The 21,559-nt window shown below is 37.5% G+C and overlaps 2 protein-coding genes across 2 annotated transcripts; both read right to left on the bottom strand.

Annotated features, from left to right (window-relative positions):
• Positions 1-8,337: 8,337 nt before the first annotated feature.
• On the bottom strand, positions 8,338-9,239 carry LOC148046550 (vomeronasal type-2 receptor 26-like). Its single transcript, XM_087712189.1, has one exon. The coding sequence runs from the start codon at positions 9,235-9,237 to the stop codon at positions 8,338-8,340; it is 900 nt and encodes a 299-aa protein (XP_087568315.1). The 5' UTR covers positions 9,238-9,239.
• A 915-nt stretch (positions 9,240-10,154) lies between these two features.
• On the bottom strand, positions 10,155-19,133 carry LOC148046549 (vomeronasal type-2 receptor 26-like). Its single transcript, XM_087712188.1, has 6 exons — positions 18,961-19,133; positions 17,569-17,860; positions 15,799-16,698; positions 15,262-15,489; positions 12,900-13,026; positions 10,155-11,056 (listed from the first exon to the last, which is right to left on the bottom strand). Exons 1-6 carry the CDS (start codon positions 19,131-19,133, stop codon positions 10,155-10,157), a joined length of 2,622 nt encoding a protein of 873 aa, XP_087568314.1.
• Positions 19,134-21,559: the final 2,426 nt, after the last annotated feature.

Here is a 21,559-nt window from a genome sequence, read left to right as displayed (position 1 = left end):
CATGGTACTTCTACTGACTGCCATCTGCCTTTAATTTGGGCATTGAAATCTCACGAGACTCAAGGTTGACTCAGCCTTCCATCCTTCCGAGGTTGATATAATGAGGCAATATGCTGATTCTATGAACCGCTTAGAGAAGATAAAGTACTTGAAGTATCATATAATTCTAAAGGCTATTGTTGTTGCATTACTTTGGCAATGGAACAGTTTATCCTATGTTTTCTTTGTGGAAGTTTTTTCAAGTTCCTACAGCCTTCAGATTTTCCATTATTCCAGTAAATAACTACTAAGCCAAACTTAGCTTAGTTTCTATGCTCATCAAGCAAGGTCTGTTAGATACTGATTACTGCTGTGATTTAAGGTATATTGTGTAATTATGTGGTTTATGTTTTGTAGAGGTCTTCATTGAATAGATCCAAGAATTTATCCTTTTTTTTTGGAATGTATATTGGTTACAAATAATTTCTTCCACTTTTCAACATTGTATAACTATAGAATAAAATAACAGAGTTGGAAGAGACCTTGGAGGTCTTCTAGTCCAACTTTCAGCCTAGGCAAGAAATTCTATGCCACTTTAGACAGATGGTTATCCAACATTTTAAAAACTTCTAGTGTTGGAGCATTCACAACTTCTGGAGGCAAGCTGTTCCACTCATTAATTGTTCTAACTGTCAGGAAATTTCTCCTCAGTTCTAAGTTGCTTCTCTCCTTGATTAGTTTCCACCCATGGCTTCTTGTCCTGCCTTCAGGTGCTGTGGAGAATAGCTTTACTCCCAGATGCAATGTAAGTGTATATTATGATATTAATATAGATCTTAACAGTATTTTGTCACTTAGTGGACTTAGTGGTCACTTAATATTTATTTTCTCTGGGTAGCTCACATAATGGCAGTGGAGGAATGATGAGATATTTGATATTTAGACTGTGCAGAGGCTGATATCAAATCAAATTAACAGCTTCAGAAGACCATCAGAATTCAACAGTTCAAACTTTCATGTTAAAATAGAAAAGAATAAGAGAGTTGGAAGGGACCATGAAGGTCTTCTCGTCCAAGCCCTTGCCTAGGCAGGAAACCCTACACCACTTTAGACAAATGGATATCCAACATCTTCTTAAAAACATCCAGTGTTGGAGAATTCACAACTTCTGGAAGCAAGTTGTTCCATTGATTAATCATTCTGTCAGGAAATTTCCCCTTAGTTCTAAGGGTGCACATGATCTTGATTCTATCCTTCTGTTTATGCAGCCTACAACTGTGTTGTTGTTGTTGTTGTTGTTGTTTTGGCAGCTGCTGCACACTGTTGGCTCATATTTCAATCGTTGTTCACTAGGATTCCAAGATCCATCTCACAGTTATTACTGTTGAACAAGGTACTCCATATACTCTACCTGTGCATTTTGTTTTCCTTCTGTATTTTAAGCCTATCTTCTGGAATGTTTGACACTCCTGCCAGCTTGGTGTCATCTGCAAATTTGATGAGTTCCTCATTTATTCCCTCGTCCAAATAATTGATGAAGATTTTGAAGACTACTGGGCCTACAACATAGTTTCCTACATGTAGATGCAGTTCCAATGAGGACTACATGTTGAGTGTGGATGGTTACCCAGTTACGAATCAATCTAGTGGTGATGTTGTCTAACCCACATTCTTCTACTTTATCTAGTAGTAAGTTATGGTCTATTTTATCAAATGCCTTACTGAAGTCCAAGTAAATTATATTGACTGCGTTCCTCTGGTCCACTAATTTTGTCACTTGGTCAAAGTGACTATAATGTATGTAAAAATGTATTTACATGCTTATGTTACTACATCACTTCTAATATTTTTTTTTAACTTGGAGAAAATGTTGCCAACTAAAATTCTCTCTCTATAGCATTAAGTATTAAAAAGTTTCCTGGGAGCATTTTTTGATATCTGAGCCATGCAAAGGCAAGAAAAATCACTAAAACTATCCTGCAAGTCTCATCTATTCAATTAAACATTGTTAATCTAATCTTGGATTATCCAAACCTGGTTAAATCTGCTTGGCCAAATGATGGCGTCTTCATCAATTATTAACCTGTCCCCTCGGGAAGTCACAGAGCCTATTCCACCAATTTTGACTTTCAAAAAAGATTTATTTGGGAATGTAACCCAATTGATCACATCAAACCCAGCCTTTAGTTCTCCATTTTGATTGAAAGATAGAGTTTCTCCTGCAGTGTTATTGAAAGAGAGCCTTCTTATAATTTGATTGAACTACAAAACAAAAACAAAGAATAAAGGGAGGGGGCAAACAATTCATCAGGATCTGAAAAATGTGGAAAGCCTATCTCCATTTCAGAAACATGCAAAAGAAATTTCAAGAACGTGTATTTTTTACATGTAGGTTATATCCTAATGGAAGCGACTTGTCTCAATTTTGTGATACATTCTCAACGGCATAGAAGCCTATTAACTGGCCATTCAATGATATGGAGACAAATTTATGCAATTGTATGTCAGATATAACATAACATTATGTTAACATAATGGAGAGAAGAATCCCCTATGACATGAGACATTACCTTCCATGCATGTATTTTAAGAAGTTCAATAAGTCCTACTTTGCTGGTTCTTGCTCTATTTTTGAAGGTGGTTGAATAAGCCACATGTAATGCTTGTGCCAAAATATGGACTGCATTGTAGATGCTATAGCTGTGGCCAGTCATGTCCATTTCAAAAACAGATACAGGGAGGGTCTCTATCTTCTCCTCTCCAGTGCACATCAATGGATTGTCCATTAGGGAGTTGCTCTTCTCATCAACCATTGAACCCGAAAACACACATCCAAATGCCTCCTTCCAAAAAACCCTAATAAAGCCATCTTCTTTATTAGAGTTTGGTTTTCTCATATGAATAAATTCCCGGAATCCTAGGACTTCCCTTGAATGAACTGCAAAGGATAGAGCACCATGGAGAAAATCTAGGTCTTCCCATCTCTGAAAGGGAAGAGATGTGAAATCCATTTCAGCTGTCATAATCCAGATTTTATTATTTCCTTGTAATGGTATCTCTTCAAATGTTGACATTGAGTGAAACATTATCAAAATTATCATTACATCAATTTCACCTTTAACTAACACTGAATTAACAGTGCTATTTATGACATTGCTGTATGTTCGCATTCCTTCTTTCACCGTATTGAAAATATCAGTCGAATAAGAAGCAGATGGGAATCTTTCAATGAAGTCAAAGCAGATCCCATTTTGAGTAAATATTGGTATTAAATTTTGTACAAACTTCTGCCCATTTTCATTATGCACATATATGATACCAATCCATGTCCATTTAAAATGCTGCAACAGCTGAAGAATTCCCTTATACTGAAGGTCCATATTTGGAAACATTTGGTGATAGAAACCAGCTTGTTTGTCCTTATTTGTCACTGGAGCAGAGCCATACATAAACTGTATATATATATATAAAACCAAACAGGAGAATTAAGAAAAGAAACAATGGGCTCTGATTTTTTACAAGTGTGTAAAAATATTTTTTCTCATTATATTACACAAAGCAAAAGTTTACCTCCATTGCATCTTAATAGTTTTAGATTTGGCCATTCTGTTCATCCAACAACATCAAGCATAAAAATTTAAGGCTAGTTGTGCACATTCTATAAATCTTTCTTTGCCTTAACCTTCCTTTGATTATTTTGTGGCTTCATTTCCTGTGTAAAGCAGAATATTTAGAGCAATCTATTGTTTAAACTCAGAATGGGAGCTGATCTATTTATTAGGTATATTATGTGAATGCAGCAAGTAACATTTGGTACACCAGGAATTTTTTAGTCCATTTAATTTGAACATGGTTCTCCAACCTTACATTAATAACCATACAATTGAAAAAGGAATGACTGTTAACATATGTTTCTTAGATTTCAAAATAAAGTTGAAAGAAAAGGGTTCCTCTTGATTTTGGTCAGTGTTTACTTTATGCCAGAAACAAATTCTTATCTGAATTAAATGAGAAATTTAACTGGATACGCCGCAGACATAGTTACCTGAGGAAACTTGTAGATATGCAGAATTGTGACTACGTGAACAAATATATCACTGTCAGGTCCTCCAATTATTGCTACTGGATATTTCTGAATGTCACAGTTGTAATTAGGTATTAATCTGCCTTTAGAAGAAAGGAGTTCCATTGAGGCATGATATATCTTTCCTGAAGTAAAATGGCTGTTATAGATTTGAAAGCCCAGTGTGACATTGGGTAAAATATGGGGAGTAGTATTGATCTCCTTAACAGCAAATACTAAAGCCATGATGTGTTGATAAATCTGAGTTATGACCCTGAAGAGAGAAGTACATGATCTGCTGTAATTCGTTTCTTGCAGAATATGGTATTTATTTTGCCTCTCCTTTCAAATACAATATAACGAGTTGATCCAGTCTATATATATGTAAGAAGAAAGTGGTATTCTACCGGTTCTGACTGATTCACCCAAACCTGTAGGGGAAATCACCGGTGGTTTTGCCCCACCCCCTGCACCCGCCCTGGCTGTATTACATCCTATTTAGGGACATTTTTTGAGCACCAAAAAGCAGATAAGGCACCAAAAATATAGACAGGGAAAAGTCCATAAAATCATTTTGCATATGCAGGGCCACTGTAAATATACAGCTATAACACATATAAGCAACAATTATTTCATGCTCTACAGATGAATCAAGACTGCATGGTGATTTTGATGCAAAATATTAGCACACATGTAACTATATCGTATGCATAATACAATTCATACAATGCCCTTTCACTCACTCATCTCACTCATTCATCTTCAGGTCAATTTTACATATCTCTCTTGCCATAACTCAATACTTACATACTTTCCTCAAAGAGATTGCTAGAAGGAAGTGTCTTAAAGTCCATCATCATATAAAACAGGAAGATCTGAGAAATGATGCTAGCAAAGTGGACGTCCCCTGACTGGTATTGCTTGTGGAGAATTGCCAGAGGATCTGCTATGCTGCATTTACTATGAGAAATGTGACACATCCCTTGTTCACAAAGTATTGACAGGAATGTTATGGATGCAACACATAGAAGAAAACTATTCATTCTTGAATGCACGTCACTCTTTCTCCAGCTTGTCTTGTCCTTCTAGATTTTTAACTTATGTCTTAAAAAAACCTTTGCTGCGTGTTTCTGTATCTGTTTTTATATTTTGTTTCTGTGTGTATGGAGAAATTGGATAAAACACACATATGTTCTAGCAGTGGTTGACTGGAATTGCAGATGGGGATGTTTCCGGGGCAGGTATGAACAGATTTTGATCCCTTTGGAATTTCTCCTTGTCCCCTGATTATAGGTCTTTCCATGTCTTCATGCTTATACTGGTTATTACTATTGAGATAACCACCCTGAGGGACCTTGAACAAGAAGGAACAGTTTGTATCTCATGTCTCAAAAACAAATGTCTACTTAACACAAGGTGTTAATGGGATTTGACAGCGAGCCTCAAAGCAGCAAGGATGAAGAAAATTAAAAAAATGCAGGCATGAAAGTCCAAGTTATTTGCAATATTGTATTTTTAACAGTGAAAATTAATTCTACAAATGAATGGAGGATTGATTGAATGAATGAATGCATGCATTTTTAAAAAAATCTGGCAAAGTAATATCATTTGTGCTACATCCATAGCTGATCCCATGGTATCGTTCCTTGAAACTAGGTTTACATGATTTGTTTATTTAATAATTGGACTTATTGATTTTGCAAAGTTTGTGTACAATGATCAACTCCTGATTCCATATAGTGACCGAACACTGATTTCAGGAGCCACTCCCCCCTGTTAATACAAGAAAACAATAACAACAACAAAGCACACATAGTTGTTTTGACCATCCCTAGGACAAATCCCATTGAAGCCAGGCTGTTCACATCCATCCCCCTCTGCACTGGAGACTCTCTAGTGAGATTTCCTATCTTTCAAATGAATTATATTCTTCTTAGTGGAAATCAGTTAGTTGCATCCTAGGTTTTGAAAGACTAATGAACTGATCTGAAAGAATTCTGAATAGGCCAAAACCATTTCTTATGCAATATAAGAATTAGATGTTTTTAAAGAAAAAGTTTAGATATGTTACCTTCACCAGCATCCCCCTCCCTGTTTTTAACAATGTGTCTGTCTCAAAAATGGAGATGAGGGCACATTCTTAAAATTTGCAAAAGAACACTATGTTAAAAAATATGAAATAAATGTGAAAAGGAAGTTTTAAAAGGTGGCTTCCAATCATCATCTCAACAGTTATTCATTTTGCAGCAATATCTTCCCAGTAGTGAGAATTTTAATTCCTCCCATTTAAACATCACTGTCTTAATATGTTTATTCTTTCAATAAGAAATTGTGTGTGTGTGTGTGTCTGTCTGTGTGTCTGTGTGTTTGTGTAAGAGAAAATGTGGGATTTTGGTCAGAGAATGGTGTTATAAAGGTTGCAATAGCAAGGAAATCAAAAGAACATATTGGTGGTAATATTTGATTGTTTCAAATCACGAGACAACTTTGCTCTCCAACAGCTGTATTAAATTTCCTTTTCAACATTGCAGATGGCAGGACATTAAAGCAAGTCAAAGAGAGAGGTCTGCATGGTGTTCCATGGGTGAAATGTTTCAGGAAGATTTTGCAATGAAGGTGGTCTAGGAGATTCTTGTAGGGAGTTGTTTTCTCCTCTTAGTCATTTGAAAATACAACACTGTCAAGTGCTGTCATTTTGTGTCAAAAGAAAATAGTAAATATACAAGTATATATTCAAGAGTGAGATATAAAGGGATGGGGGAAACATACTTAGGATAGATTAGTGAAGGTAAGGGAACAAGAAATAATACCAAATTATATTTTGGGTATGTGGAAATACCATCCCAAGGAAGCATAAACTGAGATTTGAAAGAGACACCTACAATAATAGAAAAAGAAAGGGAGAGAGGAGGAGAGAATGAGAGGAAGATGGGGGAAAGAAGAAAGAGGTAAGGAGAGGAGGATAGAAGGGAGAGGAAGAGAAGGAGAGAGGGTAAGAAGGGGAAGAGTAGGAGTAGGAGAAAGGTAAGGGAAGAAGGAAGGGAAAGGAGAGGAGGAAGGAAGAAAGTAGAGAAGGGAGGGAGGAAGAAAAGAAAGGGAAAATAAGGTGGTGTTACAACAGGCGGAAGTGATGGTATATAAAGCAACCCAAACTGAATATTATAACCTATTAAATGAAATAAAAAATGTACAAGAACGACAAATGTAAAGAAGAATAACAATTATGTGAATGTATACTTAAAATAATATGTAATAGAATAAAAAAATAAAAAATAAATAAAGTGTTGGCATTTTGTTATTATCAGAAGGCCAAAAGTGTCTTCATTCTGAATTCCATTCATTCTTATAGTTTAATTTTTAAATAATCAATAATATTCTAGCACATGCTCTTTGCTTCAAAATTAAAATACAGCAAAAGAAAAGTCCTGGAATCTTTTTGCTTCTTTAGCATCGTATGAGGGAAGATGCAATTCAATTCTTATTTCCTATCATCACCTTGTCCAAGTTCCAAATAGCATCTTTAATCAAATAAGAATCCGAGGCTAGAGGTTCCTCAAAGTTCCAATTTATTAGAGAAGCCATAGTAGCACATCTGGAAAAACCCAAATCTGAAGGCTTCCAGATTTTCCCCACCCAGTTTAAAGTTCAAGACCCTACCAAAGCACCCACATGTCCATCATCTGGTCCAATCAGTCACTCCCCAGAGGAAGATTCCTTCCAGTCATGCCACTCCAGGTGCAGAGAAAAGTTGACCTTGACACCCTTAGAAAGAAGGTTATTTTGACTGCATACCTCCCAGCCTCCATATAATCCACCCTTCCAGTTTCTCATAGTAGAATGTGTGGCTGGCTTGAGGCCCACTGTAATTGATGGCTTCCAGTCACGACACACCTCCGATTCCAGGTTTACTCTAGCCAAGATCAAGGAAAAGCAATACTTTCCGCTTTTTATTATTTGAAAAACAGAAGAACATCTAATAAATCCCTTTGCTGAAAATAGACATTGAGACATTATGCTAATACCAATCCTTTCAAGAAAAAAGTTTTCTCACAGAGAAAGAAAACTATATTACATGCTGATAAGAGTTGTTAAGAATTGCAAAACTTTTTTAGAAGAAGGAAATTAAGGGTAAGGAAAATGTAGGCTTTAAGACAGTACATTTACCCCCAAAACAAGAAATATAGGCTCCACTAAGATGATTATTTTTCCTCATGTAAAACAGAATAGCAACTGATGGAAAAGGTTTATATATCTTTGTATGGCTAAATTAAAAAACAGAGTTTTAATAAAGTTGTTCAATTATTCCTTTTTCTTAGATGTTGCTTGCTATTCAATTTAGGCTTCATTATGATAATATAGCATTTAGGGAAGAAGATGCATACAAGAAGTCCTCCACTGGATGTTATAATGGAGAAGATCTCCACAGTCACCATATGTTTTCCTCCGGTGGTTAGATAACTAGGAACAAAGGAGAGCCAAACACTGCAGAAAATCAACATGCTGAAGGTGATAAATTTGGCTTCGTTGAAAGAATCTGGTAATTTCCTGGCAAAGAAAGCTACAGTAAAGCTGACTAGGGCTAAGAGGAACATAAAGCCCAAGACACAGTAGAACATGACAAAGGAGTTTTCATTACATTCCAGAATAATTTCTTTGGCCATTAAGTGCATGTTAAAATCAGGGAATGGAGGAAAAGTCAACAGCCAGACAGTACAAAGAACTACTTGAATGAAAGAGCAGAAAAATACAATGGAAATGCCCAACCTTTTCCCCACCCACTTCCTCATTGTAGACTTTGGTTGGGTGGCCATGAAAGCTAAAATCACCACAATAGTTTTTGCTAACACACATGATACAGCTACAGTAAAAATGATACCAAAAGCACCTTGTCGAAGGAGACATGTCACTTTATGAGGTTTGCCAATAAATAGTAAAGCACAAAGGAACGAAAGCAGGAGAGACATGAGAAGGACGTAGGTGAGGTTTCTGTTGTTGGCCTTGACAATAGGGGTATCCTGGTACTTAATGAAAATACCCAGAACCAACAATACAGTAAACGAAGATGAAAGAGAACAAATGGTTAAGATGGTCCCCAGTGATTCTTCATATGTTAGGTAGGTTAAAATTTTTGGAAGGCATGAATTTTGCTCCTCATTTGGATATTGATCCTCTGGACATGGGAAACAATCATCCATATCTACAAGAAAAGATTCAGGTTACAACAGGATTATTCTTGAATTCAGCTGGAAGAATCTGAATGATGTGTTTTGAAGAGACCATAAAGTTTTGTTCTTTCAGTTTGATGTCCTGAGCATGTAATTGCTTGAATAGGAAACTAATAAGCATATGAGTATGTTTTTTAAATTAAGCTAATCTGGTCATTCTGTAGTGAATGCAAGTCTGGTGAGATTCTTGTAAATAGGCAAGTAGCAATCAATATACTGAAGGGTCCTTGCTGCCCTCTGAGCTTCCTTGTTTTCTTGAAGACAATTCATTACTCAAATTAGGCAACATCATCAGTGCTAGGAAGGAGTGCTGTTTGTTGTCATTCTATATTGTAATAGCTTGCCTTGTCAATGATCGTGGTGTGTGTGTGTGATCTGAGAGATTCTTTGGTTGAGCTATTTACTGTTGGCTTTTTTGGCAGTTTCTTGATTGTGGTATTGTTTACTTGATTGTTGGTCTGATGTTAACTTAGGAGTTAATCTATGCTAAGGTCTGGCAGTGAAATTCTTTCTTCTTCTTCATATGCATGCAACTTTATCAAAAAGTCCCTGACCATTCAACCTAATGCAGCGCTCCTTACTCCCACTGATGATGTTACCTAGTTTGGGTAATGAAATGTCTGCAAGAAAAAAGTTTTCTCACAGAGAAAGAAAACTATATTACATGCTGATAAGAGTTGTTAAGAATTGCAAAACTTTTTTAGAAGAAGGAAATTAAGGGTAAGGAAAATGTAGGCTTTAAGACAGTACATTTACCCCCAAAACAAGAAATATAGGCTCCACTAAGATGATTATTTTTCCTCATGTAAAACAGAATAGCAACTGATGGAAAAGGTTTATATATCTTTGTATGGCTAAATTAAAAAACAGAGTTTTAATAAAGTTGTTCAATTATTCCTTTTTCTTAGATGTTGCTTGCTATTCAATTTAGGCTTCATTATGATAATATAGCATTTAGGGAAGAAGATGCATACAAGAAGTCCTCCACTGGATGTTATAATGGAGAAGATCTCCACAGTCACCATATGTTTTCCTCCGGTGGTTAGATAACTAGGAACAAAGGAGAGCCAAACACTGCAGAAAATCAACATGCTGAAGGTGATAAATTTGGCTTCGTTGAAAGAATCTGGTAATTTCCTGGCAAAGAAAGCTACAGTAAAGCTGACTAGGGCTAAGAGGAACATAAAGCCCAAGACACAGTAGAACATGACAAAGGAGTTTTCATTACATTCCAGAATAATTTCTTTGGCCATTAAGTGCATGTTAAAATCAGGGAATGGAGGAAAAGTCAACAGCCAGACAGTACAAAGAACTACTTGAATGAAAGAGCAGAAAAATACAATGGAAATGCCCAACCTTTTCCCCACCCACTTCCTCATTGTAGACTTTGGTTGGGTGGCCATGAAAGCTAAAATCACCACAATAGTTTTTGCTAACACACATGATACAGCTACAGTAAAAATGATACCAAAAGCACCTTGTCGAAGGAGACATGTCACTTTATGAGGTTTGCCAATAAATAGTAAAGCACAAAGGAACGAAAGCAGGAGAGACATGAGAAGGACGTAGGTGAGGTTTCTGTTGTTGGCCTTGACAATAGGGGTATCCTGGTACTTAATGAAAATACCCAGAACCAACAATACAGTAAACGAAGATGAAAGAGAACAAATGGTTAAGATGGTCCCCAGTGATTCTTCATATGTTAGGTAGGTTAAAATTTTTGGAAGGCATGAATTTTGCTCCTCATTTGGATATTGATCCTCTGGACATGGGAAACAATCATCCCTATCTACAAGAAAAGATTCAGGTTACAACAGGATTATTCTTGAATTCAGCTGGAAGAATCTGAATGATGTGTTTTGAAGAGACCATAAAGTTTTGTTCTTTCAGTTTGATGTCCTGAGCATGTAATTGCTTGAATAGGAAACTAATAAGCATATGAGTATGTTTTTTAAATTAAGCTAATCTGGTCATTCTGTAGTGAATGCAAGTCTGGTGAGATTCTTGTAAATAGGCAAGTAGCAATCAATATACTGAAGGGTCCTTGCTGCCCTCTGAGCTTCCTTGTTTTCTTGAAGACAATTCATTACTCAAATTAGGCAACATCATCAGTGCTAGGAAGGAGTGCTGTTTGTTGTCATTCTATATTGTAATAGCTTGCCTTGTCAATGATCGTGGTGTGTGTGTGTGATCTGAGAGATTCTTTGGTTGAGCTATTTACTGTTGGCTTTTTTGGCAGTTTCTTGATTGTGGTATTGTTTACTTGATTGTTGGTCTGATGTTAACTTAGGAGTTAATCTATGCTAAGGTCTGGCAGTGAAATTCTTTCTTCTTCTTCATATGCATGCAACTTTATCAAAAAGTCCCTGACCATTCAACCTAATGCAGCGCTCCTTACTCCCACTGATGATGTTACCTAGTTTGGGTAATGAAATGTCTGCAAGAAAACAAGCAAGCACCAAGGCTCCCTCATTTCAACACTGAGATACAAATTCTCCTTTATTAATAAATATACTGTTCTGATTAAGACTCAATATTGTTCATGTTCCTTGCACCTAACACTGCTCTACCACCATGTGTGTGTGTGTGTTTATGTGTGTGTGTGTGCAGCATATGTCTTTGTCAGAGTTTGTTGCAGAAAAATCAAACCCAGAAAGCACACACAGATAACTGATTCAGAGGGATTCATTAACTTCTTTATATACATAACTGATTAATAAATGCACAATACCAATAGAAGATGCTTTCAAAGTGGTAGAAGTTACAAGGAGAACACAAGCAGGAGAGAACAGTTTCATTTCAGAGTTCAGAGCAGACAAGCCCATACTCTTTATTAAGTTTATGTTCCAATTCTCTGCACAGACTCAGAAGCTGCAGACTAAACCAAACCCTGACTCCAATCTGTTTCAGCTCCTGAGTTCTTTGGTATGCCTATTCATTGGCTGACCTTGTTACCAAGTATCTCACAGTCATGAATATTCTAACATTCCTGACTGGTTGGTCCTATGGTGTTATGGTTGATGTTACATTTTTTCCAATTTCTGTTTGTATGTGGGGGGGGGGGGAGAACAAATTCTGAAGGTTTACTCCTTTTTTAACCAATCATGTTTCTGCCATGGTAAAGGAAGGATGGACTTCCATAAATATTTCTGTTTACATTGTGCCATTATGTTCAATAATAATTCACATTGCATATTTCAACTTAGAAATCTCAAATAGGACAGAGGGGAGGATAGGATTTTATATCCACAAGTGGCTTGTGATTTCGTCTCTGCATCATCTGAACACACTCCTTTTTCCTGGGAAGACAGGATAGCTTGAAAATGTTGCAGATAGGTTGCTGCTCTTGTGTATTGTGAAGCAGTTATTACCGATTTGACTTCAGTCTGTATAAAGCCTGGATATTAAATAGCACAATATCCTGTTACTGCAGGAATGGGTGCAGAACTATTTAAAGGCAATTGCACAGGTGCACACACTGAACCAGCAGTAATGCTGGCAGAACCCACCCCTGTACAACCTACGCTTACACCACATCTATAAATTATGAAAAAGAATATCTAGAAATAAATATCTACAGCAACCAGTATCAGTATATCTGGAAACGGAATCGCTTGTCTTTCATCACTCACCTTTGAGATTGGAAATCTTCCCTTCTGGACAGCGAAGACACTTATAACAACAAAAGGGCCTCCCTTCTATTTTGGTCTTAGCATAACCCAAAGGGCAATAGTTATTACACAGAGAAAGTGGCCGGATCTGTTCATAAAGAAGAGAATGCTTTGCATTTTTCAAGACTGTGTATTGATATTTATTGTCTACAAAGCTCCTACCTTGTATCAGGTTTATTGGGAAGCCTTGTGAGTGATGTCAGTGAAAAGAAACAAAGAAAGGAAAATGCAACAGTTTTACAGAGCTCCCACTCATCTCTGTTGTGAATTTTTAATGATGCCAAGACATAAAACCCTCGCTTGAATCAAGCTCATGTTCTGCTGAATGCATCTATCAATACAGGTATGATGCATCCAAGAATATATGTATTTATCTATCTATCCATAATAAGCTGCAGTGATGAATAGATTAGAATGCAGTACTTCATGGTACTTCTACTGACTGCCATCTGCCTGTAATTTGGCCATTGAAATCTCACGAGACTCAAGCTTTCCATTCTTCTGCGGTTGGTATAATGAGGCAATATGCTGACTCTATGAACCACTTAGAGAGGGTAAAGTACTGTGAAACATCATGTAATTTTAAGGGCTGTTGTTATTGCATTACATTGGCAATAGAACAGTTTACCCTATGTTTTCTTTGTGGAAGTTTTTTCAAGTTCCTACAGCTTTCATATTTTCCATTATTCCAGTAAATTTCATATTTTCCATTATTCCAGTAAATAACTACTAAGCCAAACTTAGCTTAGTTTGTATCAAGCAAGGTCTGTTAGATACTGATTACTGCTGTGATTTAAGGTATATTGTGTAATTATGTGGTTTATGTTTTGTAGAGGTCTTCATTGAATAGGTCCAAGAATTTATCCTATTTTTGTTTGGAATTTATATTGGTTACAAATAATTTCTTCCACTTTTCAACACTGTATAACTATAGAATAGAATAACAGAGTTGGAAGAGACCTTGGAGGTCTTCTAGTCCAATCTTCAGCCTAGGCAAGAAACTCTATGCCACTTTAGACAAATGGTTATCCAACATTTTAAAAACTTCCAGTGTTGGAGCATTCACAACTTCTGGAGGCAAGCTGTTCCATGCATTAATTGTTCTAACTGTCAGGAAATTTCTCCACAGTTCTAAGTTGCTTCTCTCCTTGATTAGTTTCTACCCATAGCTTCTTGTCCTGCCATCGGGTGCTGTGGAGAATAGTTTTACTCCTGAGATATTAGAACACTGCTATCATGTCTCCTCTTGTCCTTCTTTTCATTAAACTACCCAGTTCCTGCAACCATTCTTCATATGTTTTAGCCTCCAGTCCATTAATCATCTTTGTTGCTCTTCTCTGCACTCTTTCTAGAATCTCCAAATCTTTTTTACATTGTGGCAACCAATGCTGAATGCAGTATTCCAAGTGTGGCCTTACCAAGGAATTGTAAAGTGGTATTAACACTTCATGGGATCTTGATTCCATTTCTCTGTTTATGCAGCCTACAACTCTGTTGACTTTTTTTGGCAGCTGCTGCACACTGCTGGCTCATATTTAAATGGTTGTTCACTAGAATTCCAAGATCCAGCTCACAGTCACTACTATTGAACAAGGTAGTACATATACTCCACCTGTGCATTTTGTTTTTTCTTGCCTAAATGTAGAACCTTACTTTTTTCAATTTTGTTAGATTGTGCCCAATGTTCAAGTTTGTCAAGATCCTTCTGTATCTTAAGCCTATCTTCTGGAGTGTTTGATACTCCTGCCAGCTTGGTGTCATCTGCAAATTTGATAAGTTCCTCATTTATTCCCTTGTCCAAATAATTGATGAAGATGTTGAAGACTACTGGGCATACAGCATAGTTTTGGGGTACTCCACAGCATACTTCCCTACATGTAGATGCAGTTCCACTGAGGACTACATATTGAGTGTGGATGGTTATCCAGTTATGAATCAATCTGGGGGTGATGCTGCCTAACCCACATTTTTCTATTTTATCTAGTAGTAAGTTATGGTCTATTTTATAAAATGCCTTACTGAAGTCCAAGTAAATTATATTGACTGCGGTCCTCTGGTCCACTAATTTTGTCACTTGGTCAAAGTGACTATATAAAAATGTATTTACATGCTTCTGTTATTACATCTCTTCTGAGATTTTTTTTAACTTGGAGAAAATATTGCCAACTAAAATTCTCTCTCTATAGCATTAAGCGTTACAAAGTTTCCTGGGAGCATTTTTTGATATCTGAGCGATGCAAAGGCAAGAAAAATCACTAAAACAATCCTGCAAGTCTCATCTATTCAATTAAACATTGTTAATCTGATCTTGGATTATCCAAACCTGGTTAAATCTGCTTGGCCAAATGATGGCGTCTTCATCAATTATTAACCTGTCCCCTCGGGAAGTCACAGAGCCTATTCCACCAATTTTGACTTTCAAAAAAGATTTATTTGGGAATGTAACCCAATTGATCACATCAAACCCAGCCTTTAGTTCTCCATTTTGATTGAAAGATAGAGTTTCTCCTGCAGTGTTATTGAAAGAGAGCCTTCTTACTATTTGATTGAACTACAAAACAAAAACAAAGAATGAAGGGAGGGGACAAACAGTTCATCAGGATCTGAAAAATGTGGAAAGCCTATCTCCATTTCAGAAACATGCAAAAGAAATTTCAAGAATTTTTATTTTTTACATGTAGGTTATATCTTAATGGAAGTGACTTGTCTCCGTTTTGTGATAAATTCCCAACCACATAGAAGCCTATTTACCTGGCCATTCAATGATATGGAGACAAATTTACGCAATTGTATGTCAGATATAGCATAACATTATGTTAACATAATGTAGAGAAAAACCCCCTATGACATGAGACATTACCTTCCATGCATGAAGTTTACGAAGTTCAATAAGTCCTACTTTGCTGATTCTTGCTCTATTTTTGAAGGTGGTTGAATAAGCCACATGTAATGCTTGTGCCAAAATATGGACTGCATTGTAGATGCTATAGCTGTGGCCAGTCATGTCCATTTCAAAAACAGATACAGGGAGGGTCTCTATCTTCTCCTCTCCAGTACATATCACTGGATTGTCCATTAGGGAGTTGCTCTTTTGATCAACCATCGAACCTAAAAACACACATCCAAATGCCTCCTTCCAAAAAACCCTAATAAAGCCATCTTCTTTATTAGCATTTGGTTTTCTTATATGAAGAAATTCCCGGAATCCTAGAACCTCTCTTGAATGAACTGCAAAGGACAGAGCACCATGGAAAAAATCTAGGTCTTCCCATCTCTGGAAGGGAAGAGATGTGAAATCCATCTGAGCTGTCATAATCCAGATTTTACTCTTTCCTTGTAATGGCATCTCTTCAAATGTTGACATTGAGTGAAACATTCTCAGAACTATCATTATATCAATTTCACCTTGAATTAATACTGAATTGACACTGCTATTCATAATAATGCTGTATATTTGTATCCCTTCTTTCACTGTATCCACAATTTCAGTAGAATAAGAAACAAAGGGGAATCTTTCAATGAAGTCAAAGCAGATCCCATTTTGGGCAAATATTGGTATCACATTTTGTACAAACTTCTCCCCATTGTCATTATTCACATTATTCACATTATTCACAGATAAGACCCCAATCCACGTCCATTTAAAATGCTGCAGTAGCTGAAGAATTCCCTTATACTGAAGGTCCATATTTGGAAACATTTGGTGATAGAAACCAGCCTGTTTGTCCTTATTTGTCACTGGAGCAGAGCCATACATAAACTATAGAAAAAACAGAAGAATTAGGAAAGGAAACAATAGGCTTAGATTTTTTTAAAGGTAAACGTCCTCTTGCACATATGTGCTAGTCGTTCCCAACTCTAGGAGGCAGTGCTCAACTCCATTTCAAAGCCAAAGAGCCTGCTCTGTCTGAAGACATCTCCATGGTCATGTGGCCTGCATTTCTAAATGCCAAAGTTGCATAGAATGCTGTTACCTTCCCACCAAAGGTGGTTCCTATTTTTCTATTTGCATTTTTACATGCTTTCATACTGCTAGGTTGGCAGAAGCTTGGTCCAGTAATGGGAGCTCCACTTGGACCAGAAATGGGTGCTAGGTATTCGAACCACTGAACTGCCAATCTTTCTGATCGTCTTCGGCACTGAGCCACTGCATCCCCTTTGCTTTTTAAAAATCTCATTACATGCCCAAAGCAAAAGTTTAGTTCCATTATATATTAACAGGCTTAGATTTGGCATTTGATTCTTCCAACACTTTCAAGCATAATTCATAAAATTTTAAGACTACTTGCACCCAATTTATCAATCTTTTTTTTTTTTGCCTTGATTTTGCTTTGAATTCTTTGGGGCTTCCTTTCCAGTATAAACCTTCATATTTAGAGCAGTCTATTGTTTAAGCTTTAGATTAAAAAAATATTTATTAAATTAGTTTATGAATTCAGTCAATACCATTTGGTGCACCAGGAACTTTCTCATCCAGTTAACATGGATGAGGTTCACCATCCTCACATGCAACATTCAACTATTATCAAGAGTGTTTCTTAGATTTCAAAATAAATTTTAAAGAAAAGTGTTATCTAAATAAAATGGGAAATTTAACTGGATTGCATCCATATGCCACATACATAGTTACCTGAGGAAACTTGTAGATGTGTAGAATGTTGGCCACATGAAGACATACCTCAGTATCAGGTCCTCCAATTATTGCTACGGGATACTTCTGAATATCACAGTTGTAATTAGGTATTAATCTGCCTTTAGAAGAAAGGAGTTCCATTGTGGCATGATACATCCATTTTGAAGTAAAATGACTGTTATAGATATGAAAGCCCAGGGTGACATTGGGTAAAATATGGGGATTAGTATTGATCTCCTTAATAGCAAATACTAAAGCCAGGATGTGTTGATAAATCTGAGTTATGACCCTGAAGAGAGAGGTACATTAGTTACATTCTGTAACTTGTTTCTTGTAGAATATGGTATCTATTTTGCCTCTCCTTTCAAATATAATATAAGTAATTGATCCAGTCTATATATGCAGGAAGTAATAAGTTTCATTCATTGCACTTATTTAAACTAATAAAATAATCAGGGCACTTTATTCAGGGGTGGGATTCAGCTGATTTGCACTGAGTCAGGCGAACCAGATGTTATTTTGCATCTGGTTCACCAAACCAGCTGTTTCAAGTAATCCAAGCATTCTGCCTTTTGTCTGTCAATCTATCTGTCCACCCATCCATCGTCCATTGTCCATTGTCCATCGTCCATTGTCCATCATCCATCCTCCATCCATCCATCCATCCATCCAGCCAGCCAGCCAGCCAGCCAGCCAGCCAGCCAGCCAGCCAGCCAGCCAGCCAGCCAGCCAGCCAGCCAGCCAGCTAGCTAGCTAGCTAGCTAGCTATCATTCCAAATTTTCTCCAGAAATTCTGACATGGCAAGACTACAACAATGCAATGTGTTAGTTTGGGTTAGGATGTTTATCAAAAGAAGTTACTAAGGAAGGAACCTCAGCTCCCAGCAACCTTCGTAAAGCTTTCTTGTTATGCCAGAAGCGGTACCATTTGCATTAATTTGACTACAAAAATATACTTGAATAAAGTACATTGTATATTATCTCCAGATAAATGACCCTGGATTCTATAGGCCAATCTAACACTTTAGGGAAGTCTAAAAGGGAAGGTCTAACACTTAACTGGACAAAGATAAATATCCATCATCTAACATTCTTTGCTTGGCACTTGGTGATTCTAGAGGTGTCAAAGAGATCAAGAAAGCAAATATGTAGAAAGTGTAAAAAAAGGCATTATGCACATTCAAAGCACTTATATAACATACATTATAATGAACAATTATTGTAGACTCAAAGATGCATCATGCACATGTGTGTATGTTACGTTGTGTTGTTATGCTATGCTGTGCTGTGCTATGCTGTATAGTATATATAAAACATAGTTAAAAATGGTTTCATACCTTCTGATCTATTTTACATGTATGTACTAAATGGCTATGATTCAATACTTACATACTTTCCTCAAAGAGGTCACTAGAAGGAGATGTCTTAAAGTCCATCATCATATAAAACAGGAAGATCTGAGAAATGATACCAGCAATGTTGATGTCACCTGGCTGGTGCTGCTTGTGGAGAATAGGCAGAGGATCCGCAATGCCACATTTATTAGGAATAAAGTCACCCATTCCTTGTGGATAAAGCATTGACAGGAATGTTATGGATGCAACATGTAGAAGAAAACAATTCATTCAGGAATGCACACCACCTTTCTCCAGCTTTACTTGTCCTTCTAGATTCTAACTTTATACCCCAAACAAATATTTGATGCATCTTTCTGCACTTGTCTTTGTATTTTCTGCATTTGTGGTGAGGTTTTAAAGATACGTTTTCTGACAATCATGCTTATACTCATTATTACTTTTGAGATAATCACCAACTCAAAACTGCTGTCCTAGGGGACCTTGAAGAAGAAGGGTCTCCCCCCAAAAAAAAGACTGGATGACAACAAGCAATAATGGCTTTTGACAGCAAGCTTCAAAACAGCAAGGAAGAAAAAGAGAAATCAATGCAGGCATGGAAGTCCAAGTTATTTGCAACATTGGTTTTTATATCAGTGAAGGAGGAGTCAGTGTAAAATCCATAGACAACAAATGGTACAAATGAACGATTTTTTTTTAAAAAAATGTGCAAAATGGTATCATTTGTGCTACCTCCGTATTTTTCCTTGAAACTGGGATTACATGATTGTTTTAAATCTTTAAATCAGGGGTGGGTTCCTGTCAGTTCTAACCTCTTCTATAGAAGAGGTTCCACAAATCTACAGTGCCATTTAGAACCAGTTCCAGCTCCCTCCCCCCTCCTGTCCACACATCATCAAGATGAACAGCAAGAGGAGGAATTCTGGGAGTTGAAGTCCACAAGTCTTAAAGTTGTCAAGTTTGAACACCCCTGGGTTTTTTTTTCGGAAGGGTGCAAGGGTCTTGTAACTTGACAGCTTTAAGACTTGTGTGCTTCAAATGCCAGAGTTTCTGAGCCAACATTTTGGTTGCTAAGCAAGAGCGTTGTTAAGTGAGTTTCACCACATTTTACAAATTGGCCACTCCCACCCAGTCACATGGCCGGAAAACCACTCTCACAAATCAGGCCACACCTACAGAAGAGGTTCTAAAAATTTTTGAAACCCACCACTGCTTTGAATGAATGATATTTCAAAGGCCATACAATAATTAACCCCAGAGCTCAAAGACACTGATTTCAGAAACTTCCCTTCCTCAAAAAAAGCTCTCAGCTCTTTTTTCATCCCTGGGACAAATATCTTCACCTTCCACCAGAGGGGAGCCTATCTAGTGATTTCCCAGCAACAATAATCTGATAGACTTCTTGATGGTTCTCCAAGAAGTTGGATTTTTAGCATCACTCTAAGTCCAATTCCTTGAGGTTGCTAGGCCCAATAAGGAAGTTTCTGGCCCCTTACAGACATTGAGCTAATGATGTTCTCCATTCAGTCATGTGATTGGTGATTCTATGGGCCAGGTCTCTCCACATCTTCCAAATGTGCCCTTTCTTCTTTGAGTTTTTCTACACTTTATAGATTAAAAGTGATGGAAGGAACTTTGTAGGTCATATAATCCAACCCACTGCCTCAACCAGACCCTACACCTGTGATGGCAAACCTATAGCACACATGCTACAGATGGCATGCAGAGCCCTCACTGTGGGCATGCAAACTGCTGCCCCAGCTCAGCTCTATTGCACATGAAGGCACACCTCCCGTTGGCCAGCTGATGTTCAGGTCTCAGTTGTACATGCACAGGGGGCTGGGCTGCATGCTGGAGATGTGCGCACCTGCGTGGGGGTGGGGGGAGCACAGGGGGTGCAAGTGCACCCCCATGCCCCATTTTTGCTCCTAGGAGGCTATAGGGAGGCTTAGTAGGCCCAAAACAGGCCACCGGGGATTTGGTGTGCCCCCCACAGCTTTTTTGTGTTCCTAGGAGACTGCATGGATGACTACTAGTCCCAAAACAGGGTGCAGGGGGTTGCAAGCATATGCATGGGAGTGGGGGTCATATGGGGGTCATGCACACATGCTGCTGGTGGATTACTATAATCTACAACTCCTTCCTTCACAGGTACATCTTCATCTTTACACTCCAGGAGAGATAGTTTGTCTCATTCAGCTGAGACACCATGAAAACCCCTCCCATTACATTGATGGAAGCCATGTTGCTTGTTTCCATTACAAGCATTAACCACTAACAAAACACGATGCACAGCTCTTCTGGCTCTGGTACAAACTCCCACTGGGTTTCTCATATCTCTGGTTTCTCTAGTCACTTTGGCCTTCTCTCTGGACTGGGCCCATAACCTGTCAGAGTGGGCACAGTGTAGCTATTTTGAGACAACCCAGGAACAAAATACAGTAATCATCAACAATAGTTGATGATTGATTGCCTGACTTTGTTTAGTATGTGTATGTATATATTCCTTGTAGATAAACCATTATTTGAAAGACAAACCTCTGGTCTTTCAAATAGTGGTGTATCTACAAGGAATATATACATACACATACTAGGCAAAGTCAGGCAAGCAATCATCAACTATAGCACAGAAA

Source organism: Thamnophis sirtalis, unplaced genomic scaffold (assembly GCF_051295495.1).
Source record: "Thamnophis sirtalis isolate CommonGarterSnake01/CBP01778 unplaced genomic scaffold, rThaSir2_p1.2 scaffold_4, whole genome shotgun sequence".
In the NCBI taxonomy this organism is placed as follows: Eukaryota; Metazoa; Chordata; class Lepidosauria; order Squamata; family Natricidae; genus Thamnophis; species Thamnophis sirtalis.
The sequence above is the reverse complement of the archived record's forward strand: the minus strand, read 5'-3'. Positions and strand labels throughout refer to the sequence as shown.

Coding starts and splice junctions, on each gene's coding strand:
- LOC148046549 (XM_087712188.1), bottom strand. CDS start 19,133: ATGGGTGACTTTATTCCTAATAAATGTGGCATTGCGGATCCTCTGCCT. Junction 17,861..18,960: donor GACCTCTTTGAGGAAAGTAT/GTAAGTATTGAA, acceptor CTCTCTCTTCAG/GGTCATAACTCAGATTTATC. Junction 15,490..15,798: donor GTAAACTTCATGCATGGAAG/GTAATGTCTCAT, acceptor TTTGTTTTGTAG/TTCAATCAAATAGTAAGAAG.
- LOC148046550 (XM_087712189.1), bottom strand. CDS start 9,237: ATGGATGATTGTTTCCCATGTCCAGAGGATCAATATCCAAATGAGGAG.